The sequence below is a fragment of the Monosiga brevicollis genome, genomic scaffold (genome assembly GCF_000002865.3).
Source record: "Monosiga brevicollis MX1 MONBRscaffold_30 genomic scaffold, whole genome shotgun sequence".
Classification (NCBI taxonomy): Eukaryota; class Choanoflagellata; order Craspedida; family Salpingoecidae; genus Monosiga; species Monosiga brevicollis.
In genome coordinates, this window is record NW_001865067.1 from 536,679 (window position 1) to 546,383 (window position 9,705).

The following is a 9,705-nucleotide window of genomic DNA, read 5'->3' on the forward strand; positions in this document are numbered from 1 at the left end:
CCTCACCCTGAGCTCAAAGAGGCGGCGGAGGCGCGGGGAGGAGATCGATCACGGCCTGGCCTCACCCGCACAACAGCAACCCAGGAGACACAGAGAGAGAGAGACAGAGAGAGACAGAGAGAGAGTCACACACACAACAGATACAGAGAGAGAGAGAGAGAGAGGTTAGAAGGCGATGCTACCATTCGGCAGACGACATCGACATCTGGTCGCGGCACAGGAGAGAGAGGGATGACGGTTGGTAGCTGGAGGGTCATGGGATCGAAGGGTTGAAGCAAAGTGTGTGTGCTCAAGACCAGTCAAGGTGTGGTGGAGCTGAACAAGTGTTTGGGCTGCCGTTTTCGAGATTGTGCAGGGCCAGAGGGGCGGGTGGTGGTCGAATGGCGAGGCGGGGTGGGGGAGGCTTCAGGGCCTGACCTTGACGGGTCCCCTGATGGCAGTGGCGCTGATGCCGTTTGAACTGCGACACGAGCTACCAGGTGTGGCGCGGTCTCTCACATGGTAGTTGTGGGGGGTTGCGGATGTCAGATCATGCTTGACTTTGTATCGTTTTATGGTGGAAAACACATCAAACTTAATTGTCATATTTGGCGTAATTCTGTATCATTTAACAGCCAAAATCATGGCCACGTTGTTTTAGTTTTTGACACCCTTGTTCTTGTGCGTGCGTGTGTGTGTGAGGTCGGTTTGGTCGCTCATTTTTCATTTCTCTGCAGGTGAGACCAGTGACCGTGTCAGCCGATATGGCAGCGCAGCAGCTATTCGAGGAATTGCATTCGCCCGTGCACCCGCCCAACACTCAAACATGTCAACCCTTGTAGTCGTGGCTGTGTGATTGGTTTTTATGTCTTCTTGTTTTCGTGCCACGAGGTGCACAGCACAGTGACACTGCCGTTCGTTAATCCCGCAAAAGCCTCGGCAATGGCTTGCGCGTTTCATATGCGGCAAACATTAACCACCAATGAGAGATTCGCTGACAGCCTGAGTTTCACTGAAGGTCGATCTGATAGTAGCTCTCATAAATTCTCTTCTTCTCTTTTCCCTCGTGACGAGGAGGTGTGATGGACACGTGCTTGTACCACAACCGAAACTCACCTCGTCTTTGTGGCGGATTCTTTTTTTACTAGGAAACAGACGGCATGGCATCCCCGACACGATGGCGGGTCTTGGGCTTGTCCCCCGAACGCTTCCCCTCAGCCCAGGCTGGCGCCTCCCATTGGTCAACTTCTTGCACAACCAAGGAAGCGCCCTCGCACGTGGGCTGGAGCTTCGTCGAGTTTGCTCCTGGTTAGCCATGTGCTCTTCTTTTTTGCCACTTTCATGATCAACCAGCAACATCAACTTGGTCAAGCCTTGACGAGCTGCTGCCATCATTGCCACGCTCGTGCCATTGTTGTGCACCGCACCGTTGACCTACCACCCGCAGCCCAGCATGTGGAATGGTCGCACAAAGTGCGCAACGGCTCATTGTCCAAGCCTTTTTTGTTCGTTGAGGCCCATTCCCATGGCCAGCAACGCATTTGTCGTGCTGATGACCATGATAGCCCTTTCCCCTGGCCTCGAGTCCTCGACATTCCTCGCCCTTTGGCCGCACGTCAGGTCACTCACATGGCTCTCGGACTGGCTCATGTGGCCGTCATTCTCGACCCGGGAACGCTTTTAACGGCGGGCCTCAACCACATGGGTCAATTGGGACTTGACGATACCCTCGACCGCCACACTTTGGTCCTCGTCCCCAGTCTTGAGGGTCTTGGCGTCATTGCTGTCGCCTGTGGTGCTTGGCACACAGTTACCCTCTCTAATGACCATGACGTCTATGCAGCTGGTCGCAATCATCGGGCTCAACTCGGTATGTACGCCTTTATTCTGTCGCGCTCCTTTGCTCTTGCTGTCCATGATCGTTTCTCTTACCCGTGTTTCCCGCTCCCGCAACCTTTAGGGCGCGCGCCGAATGACAGCACCCGATCCACTACCATGGCCTTGTGCTCGCAGCTCGATCACTTGCCCCCAGCCACCGTCGTTGCCATTGCCGCCGGTAGTTCGCACACCATTGCCCTGACGGCTGAGCATACAGCCATCTGCTGGGGTGATGATTCTTTTGGCCAATGCTCTGGTGTCGTTCATGAGCCTTTGTCTGACTTGTCAGAGACGACCCCTTCCACAAAGCTTCATGTACATGAAAATGTCGATGCCATTGCCGCTGGTCCCGATGCCTGGTGCACTTACCTGCGCTCGTTCTCTGACAGTGAATGATGTGTGCCACACTGGACTGACCACCCCTGTTTTGTTGTGTCTGGCTGTGCCGACAATGTCGTTCATGGATTGACATCTTTTAATTGACTCTTGATACATCAATCAACTTGTATTTCAACAGACTCGTCCTTTTTAATGATCAGGAGATTCGATCAAGCTGTGACAAGAGGGTGACCAACATTCTCAACATGAGTTCTTCATGATAACAAATCAATTCGTCTATGGGCGTGGGGAGAAAAGAATACAAGGGCCTGAAACAGAGAGACAAAGCTTCACACGTTCATTGGAATGTGAACTTAAGACGACGACAAGGTAACAGAGAAGGGGGAGAACAGCCAACCTCAGGTGGCTCGCAAAAAAAAAAAAAAAACTCAAAAAAACACACACGAGTCGGAGAGAGGATACTGGGTACTCAAACCTCTGCAACGCTTGTGGCGGTGTGGGGCCGCCGGCGGACGGTGGAGCCGTTGAGCGAAGCATCTCCATTGGAGCGATAGAGCTCAGCCACGGCGTCGTCGCCCGAAGCGTCCATTGAGAAATGACCAATCTCATCACCTTCGGGCTGGAAAATGTGAAGTGAATTGAGGTGATGCGGGGGCTCAGCCGGTACCCCCTCGTCCTCAAGGCTCTGGTCCTCTTCTGCAAGATAGCGCAGTTTGCGATGCCGTTGCATGTGCGTACGACTATGCGCATCGAGCCCCTGAATAATCACCTCCTTGCCGAGCTGCTGATACCGCTTGCAGACACCGCGCAGAGCGGTGACGGCTGAAAAATCTGAGACCAGCGCTGCTGTAAAGTCGATCACGATGCGTTGCGGGTCGTGAGCGGGATCAAAGGCCCCGCGGAACGCTGTGGCTGAACCGAAGAACAGAGGCCCGCTAAAGTAATACACCTTTTCCACCGCGTTGGCATCGGCAATGATGGCTGGCGAACGAGTGGCCGGACCCGTCGAAGCCGCAGTCGTGTCTACGTTGCTCTCTGCCACGGGGGGCGTATCCACAAGAGGCTCGTCAGCTGAAACAGCAGCGGTGGTGTTGGTGCTGAGCAGCTGAGCAGCGCTGCTGCTTCGATTGAGCTCTGCAGTGACAGCCTCATTGCCAGTCTCGTTGCCAGCCTCGTCAGAGTCCAATGGCGCCAAAACCTTGCCGTCCTGGATGGCACGCAGCTCAGTGCGGCAGTGAATGAGCTCACCGCTGGCGTAAGCATGAACAAGGGCACGCCAAACGACGCCAGCCAACACGGCGTAGGCCAGGTTGGTGGTAACGGCGAGGACGGTGACAAGGATAATACCCAGGCTGTCGGGCCAGGAGAGCTGAAAGAGCAATCGGAAGGTCGGCCAATGGAACGTCTTTGTGACAATCACAAAAAGAATGCCGGTCAGGCAGGCGACGGGAACGACCTCGATGGCGCGGGAGAGGGCCACGACAATGATAAGAAGAAAAACGGATGCCGAGGTGGTCGAGAGGCGGTGGCGGGCACCGTTCATGACGTTGACGGTGGACTGGCCAATCATGGCATCACCACCCATGGAGCTAAAGAGGCCGGAAATGAAGTTACCAATGCCCTGCGCGACGCACTCTTGGGTTGACGCCCAACGATTGTTGGGTTCCTGCAGAAGCTCAGCCACGGCCTCGGAGGTCATGATGGACTCGATGGCACCGACCATGGTCATGATGGCCGCGTAGAGGCAGATGGTCCCCCACTCGGCGCCAGCGGGCTTGTTTGGAAAACGGGGGGCCTCAAAGCCTCCAGCCAAAGGCGCTGTCTCGCCAACGGTACGGGTAGGCAGGTCAATGGCGGTGCGGTTGATGGCGTGCTCAAAGGCAGTGACGACCACCAGCGAGACGAGCGCGGCGGGCACGTAGCGATGGACGCTTCGCCAGAGAGGAAAGAAGACCACGATGGCGGCGGACATGAGACTCTCCAGAATCACCATCCAGGTGCGGCCATCATCGATGCGCATCCATTTGAGTGTGTCTGCCCGGGCACAAACGGCGTATTCGTCGTTTGGGCATTCCTGGAAAGCTGTCAGCTGCGAGATCAGGATGATGATGGCAAGGCCGTTCATAAAGCCAATCATGGCGGTGAAAGGAATGAGGCGGGCAAAGCGGGCCAGGCCGAAGAGGGCGAGGCCGACTTGCATGGCTCCCGTAATCATGAGGGTGATGTTGACGAGGTCGTCAACTTGACCATCGGTAAACTGCCCGTCGCGCCATTCACCGCCTGGCCCCGTTAGGTCGGCCAGGATGACGGCCATGGCCCCGGCGGCGCCGCTGACCATGCCTGGTCGCGAGCCAATGAGGCCGGCGATAAAGCCGAGAAAAATAGTTGCCCGGAGGCCATAGATGGGGTCCAGGCCAGCCACAAAAGAAAAGGCCACCGATTCGGGGATTTGCAGGACTGCAATGGTAAACCCGGACACGAGCTCGCGACGCAGCACCGTTGGCTCGGCGCGATAGTAGGCCACGGTCTCCTTGGTCTTGGTGACCAGTTGTCCAGGCCCGTTGAGCACGGCAGAGGCGGTAGCCCGAGACACGCCAGCCACGCCCGTTGCAACCTTTTGCGCCGTATCCTGGGTGGCCACTTGCGCCGTGGTCAGGCACAGCCAGATTTGCCCCCACAATGACAACGCCATGACGTCCCTTTTGCGTATCTAAAAAAAAAAAAAAAAAAAAAAAATTTACAAGGGTCAACAGCGCGGCGGGCTGGCACGTTGACAAATGAACCTCCGGTACCCGAGCGCCCGCTTCATCGTCACCCGCACAACGTGGGGTATGGATGGACGACGACAAAGGAAGGAAGGGAGGAAGCCAGCCTCACCAAGAGCCGGCACACCATGAGGTCGGACCACCAACGTACCGATGTGATCGGGGTGCAGACCCAAAAGTGACTTGAGGCGCAGAGACAGAGAGAGACAGCGAGCCAGCGAGAAGAGGGAAGAGAGAAGAGAGGGAGATAAGAGGGGAAAAGGCAAAGGGAAAGCAGAAGGAAAGCAGAGAGAGATCGAGACGGAAGAGACAGCGACAGAGATAGAAAATCTTGTCTTTCGAGTGTCGTGTGACACACACACACACACACACGTGGTGGTGGTTGTAAGGCTAATAATGTCAGACACAATGGTCGAGACGTTAGTAGCCAATAACATGCAGGTGTCTTGCTCAAGCGCCACCTGCGCCATCAACGCCGTGATCGCCATCAATGCCATGATCGCCACCAGCTCTACCAGTGTCATCAAGGCCATCACAAAAAAACAAATCGCCCTAAAAACCCAAACCCAAAACATAAAAGCAAAAAAAGAAATCGTCTTGCTCCCAGCAAGGCTCGAACTTGCGACCTCTGGATTATGAGACCAACGCTCTGCCAACTGAGCTATAGGAGCAGCTACAGCGACCGGGGTCTCTATTATTATATATGTAAGACAATTTAAAAAAATTAGTGTCACAAAAGACGTCTTGCAGACTCGAGGAGACCAACGGAGACTGAAGAACATTTTTTGTGACCGTTACGGACACATTGCCGTCATCATGAGAACGCGCCGAAAGTTTTTGACTCGCGCTCAGGTGCTCCGGGACAAGAGGCTGTCGGCGGCGACGCGGCGGGAGATGCTGCGAGCACACGAGGCAGCTATGGGACAGGAGCTCGCGTCTATCCTCAACATCACGATGGCGGCGGCGACAAGGGCAATGGACATGGGTATTGAGGGAGATCTTAGACTGGATGTATGATTTTTTGTCAGCTTGCCGGCAGGTCGTTGAGCAATTGCGGGACTGCATCCCCCGACCCCCAAGTACACCTCGCCGCACGACTATTGACTTTGATGGCTTTCCAGATGACTACTGGGAACTCCACTTTGGCTTTACTGGGCGGGCCCAGTTCGAACGCATTGCGAATGCCTTGGATCTTAATGAGCGCGAGCTTGTCGTCGGAAGGCGCCAGGCCGTGCTGACCTTTGCCGCATTTTTGCGAGTGAAGCGACGCCTCGTTGATGCAGGCATTGGGGGTGACTTGGACCGATTCAAAGATTAGCAAGGTAACGTGCGTCTCTGCCTGTTGTGATGTGAGGCGACATGATCTGCACTGGGGGTGACTACATTGTTGTCTTCTTTGGTGCAGGTGATCAATATCTTTGCGCTGCTATAGAGAAATGATTTGCTTTGATCGACGCTTTTTTCGAGACCCTCACGTCTCCCATGCTGCCGCCGCCTTCTCAAGTGTTGCCAATGACGTTAACAATGTTTTTGCTTTGGTCGGCGAAACCGAGGTTGCTGTGTGTCGACCGAATGTTAGCGTCAAATCCGTGCTTCCACGCATTTGAGCACTCCCACTGCTTTCGCACACACTCAGCATCGGTCGCTATGGGTCTTCCTATTGGTATCCCATAGCTGCGACGACCTCACACTGACACCTACACTTGGACCCCCTGGGCCTCATCCTCCTCATGGGAGTCACATGAGTAAACTCCGCGTGTGACGCGGTCCCCACGATGCCTGGGCAGCTGTGATTACTGTTGTTTCCCTTTGTTGTGGCACCTGCGGTCGGGCACGAGTGGCACTTTCCCCATCCTCGGGATTGAGCGACTCTACAGCTATTCTAACGGTGCACCTGGTCTGGTCACTGTGAATGCTTGCCGACCGCAGGTACGTCAAGCCCCCTGCCATTCTGTCTTCCCCTTGCTCTCCTGTGTGCTCTGCTCTCTTGTGATCTTTCCCTATCCTCGGGATTGAGCGACTCTACAGCTATTCTAACGGTGCACCTGGTCTGGTCACTGTGAATGCTTGCCGACCGCAGCTGGTTCAATTGACCTCAAGACACCATCAAAGCTTTCGCTCCGTTCCGACGGACGTCTCTCAAACCTCTCTCAAAACGCTTCCTCAAACTTACGCGCTTCCTCGCAACCCAAAGACGGCCTCCAGACGTGCTGGAGCCTGACACCGAAACACCCCGTCAGGCAACAGATTTTGTCTACTGGCGCAGGACGCGTGAGACTGAATCCTACATCTTCTCGTGTTCTTGCATGCCACATCTTCGCTTCATCGTTGCCTTGGTGATCGTTATGGAATAACAATGTCATTATTATCATAACATTTTGACTCACCTTTCGTCACCATCCTTGCTTGTGTATTAGCGCAATACGCTTTGCTTTCAAGGCGTGCTCTCGCCATGTGGACTCGTGATATCCTTTTTGGGCCCGTGGCCGGGTCAGTACATCACAACGAGAAACACGCGCACACACTTAGAAATAAAAATAAAATCATCGTATTCCCATGTATTCTCATGTTCATGTGTTCTCATTTACTGATGTGACCTGCCTGCTTTCTTTAGGCCTGTCAAATGATGAACAGTTGCTGAATGAGACACGCTTGAGTGAGCTCATGAAAGAAACCCTTCCCCTGAGAAAAGATTGTCCAGGAGATCCTTTTTATAAAGTTCTTGCTGACTCCCATTATCGTCAATCAGATCATGTTCGATGCCTCACCACTTCCCCTTCAAATCCTCAAGCTATCGCCGAAGATGCGACGCTAGCTGAAGCTGGAGCTGTGGTCGAGTGGATGTTCAGTGCCAATGCACTGGCGTCAAGGGGCTATGGAACCAGTTATCATCTGCAGCCTTGTTGCGCTCAAGCGTACGGCATGTAGACGCATACACAAGAGGTGCCATCCCTCTACTAAATATGAAGGTGTGTGATAAAGAGAAAAGTAGCCCGGTTTACAACCGTTTCGGTGGCCAAATGTCCCCGCCTGCTCTTCAGGCGTACATGGCTGTCTGACCACAAGAGATGTGCACCCGAAATGCGATTGAAAAAAATAGCGGAGAAGAGGGAGAATATTTACACGTGAATTGAAACGCATCACTGAGCATACCCGCAAAAAAGTTTGCTTCTATGCCTCGCCACAAGGCCTGCGTTCTGTTTGAAGGGCTTGCCATGGAGATCAGCCGAGCTTTTTGTCGCACGTGCAAGCCATTGTGAACACGCAGCGAGGCATGCGTCAGGTGAATGAGAAGCGTGTGCACATGATGGTCTTTTGCGACACTATGAACGAGGTGAAGCTACTGTGTGACCAGCTGCACGCACGCGGCTACATGGCCCCGCCCTCGCAATGAAACGAGATTCACCACAAAATATGGTTGCTCGATGACATGGATAGGAAAGTGTGACAGGTGTTCAAACGCAAGTTTAGTAACAAGCCGAGGCAGCAGGTGTGAGGAGTCGATCAAGCAAAGCAGTCTCTGCCAAACATTGTAGAGTACACGGAGCACGCAGACTGGCTCCTATTGTGATGGATAGCATGCCATAGAGAGTGTAGGCGTGTAGGCGTCCGGGGATCAAGTCGTGGCATTGTGCAAGACAAAAATTTGTCGCCCTTCTTCCTTGCCCATTCCTCCTGCGAGGTACTAACCCTCAACGCTATCGCTGTAAGGTCATCAAGTATCTCAGCGACGTTTTTCTGACGGGCTCGGTGTAGCACCTGACTGCCAACGTCCAGATTTGCAAGGCTCGCCTCCATCTGTAGCCCAGAGAGAGTCGCTTAGAGAAGCTTGGCTGCAACACCACCGGTCAGAGCTGTTGCATCGGCCTACACTTACACTGCCAGCACTGTCTTGACCATGCGGGGTCGAGACAAGTTGCGTCGCTTGAGCGACACGACCTTTGCCATTGCGGTCGTGTCCATGATGGGTTTTGGCCTCCATGAACTCATCAACGTCAAGCCGACGGACAAGTGCCCACTCTGCAGCAGCAAGACGCCTCAGCCGCGACTGACCCGCGAGCACCTGCTGACCTGCCGTCCCATCAAGCGACACAACGCCCTTCGCGACGAGATGGGCCGCCTGCTCAGGTACGCCACCCTCTCCCATGTCTGGGTGGAAAAGTCTGGCTACAACGCCAACGGTCAGAGCTGCCGCATCGACCTGCACTGCCGCAACCCCTTTCCCGGCGGTGCCTTGGGCCCAGCTCTGCCCGACCTGGGCATTGACGTGACTGTGCGCACAGCCCAACCCCCGACCACCTCGCAAGCCTGCATCAAGGTGGGCGCTGCCCTTCGCCGAGCCGAAAAGGAGAAGCGCGACTACTACACCGGTTTCAACCATGGAAAAACTCTGATCGTCCCTGCGGCGATGACGACAACCGGTGGGTTCGCCTCCTCCTTTGTGGATCTGCTTGGTCAGCTCGCCCGCTGCGCCGAGGCCCGTGGTGTGTACCAGCCGGGGCTGGATGAGGCCTTTGTTCCTCGGTGGAAGGGTCGCTTTGCGGCGCTGGTCCATCAGATGAACGCTGACCACATCCAGCGCCACTTTGGCGGTGTCTGCCTGCGCTCGTCGTAGGTAGGCACCGCCTCGGGGGTCCCTCTGTGGGGATCCCTGTGTGCACCTGTCGCTCCCTAGGTGGTTTTCGTTGTGGTCTTTTGATGGCTTGACTTGTATTTTTGTTTAATTTTGCTTCAATTTGCTGTA

The 9,705-nt window shown here is 54.6% G+C and overlaps 4 protein-coding genes across 4 annotated transcripts in view; 3 read left to right on the forward strand and 1 right to left on the reverse strand.

The window, feature by feature from the left end:
* Nucleotides 1-2,355, forward strand: part of MONBRDRAFT_38744 (uncharacterized protein) — a gene marked incomplete at its 5' end in the record, with an annotated part of 5,793 nt that extends 3,438 nt beyond the window's left edge. The window contains 2 exons of the mRNA XM_001749393.1: nt 1,427-1,849; nt 1,940-2,355. Coding sequence (XP_001749445.1) covers nt 1,427-1,849; nt 1,940-2,253 — 737 coding nt within the window. The 3' untranslated portion in view covers nt 2,254-2,355. The remainder of the gene's footprint in view (nt 1-1,426; nt 1,850-1,939) is intronic.
* A 310-nt stretch (nt 2,356-2,665) lies between these two features.
* MONBRDRAFT_11637 (uncharacterized protein) lies at nt 2,666-4,888 on the reverse strand (the record flags this gene model as incomplete). Its single annotated transcript, XM_001749451.1, has 1 exon — nt 2,666-4,888. The coding sequence occupies one exon, from the start codon at nt 4,886-4,888 to the stop codon at nt 2,666-2,668; it is 2,223 nt and encodes a 740-aa protein (XP_001749503.1).
* A 708-nt stretch (nt 4,889-5,596) lies between these two features.
* Nucleotides 5,597-6,279, forward strand: MONBRDRAFT_11638 (uncharacterized protein; the record flags this gene model as incomplete). The annotated part of the gene is made up of 2 exons (XM_001749394.1): nt 5,597-5,666; nt 5,990-6,279. The coding sequence occupies 2 exons, from the start codon at nt 5,597-5,599 to the stop codon at nt 6,277-6,279; spliced, it is 360 nt and encodes a 119-aa protein (XP_001749446.1).
* A 2,580-nt stretch (nt 6,280-8,859) lies between these two features.
* Nucleotides 8,860-9,576, forward strand: MONBRDRAFT_11639 (uncharacterized protein; the record flags this gene model as incomplete). The annotated part of the gene is made up of 1 exon (XM_001749395.1): nt 8,860-9,576. One exon carries the CDS (start codon nt 8,860-8,862, stop codon nt 9,574-9,576), a length of 717 nt encoding a protein of 238 aa, XP_001749447.1.
* Between the last annotated feature and the right edge of the window lie 129 nt (nt 9,577-9,705).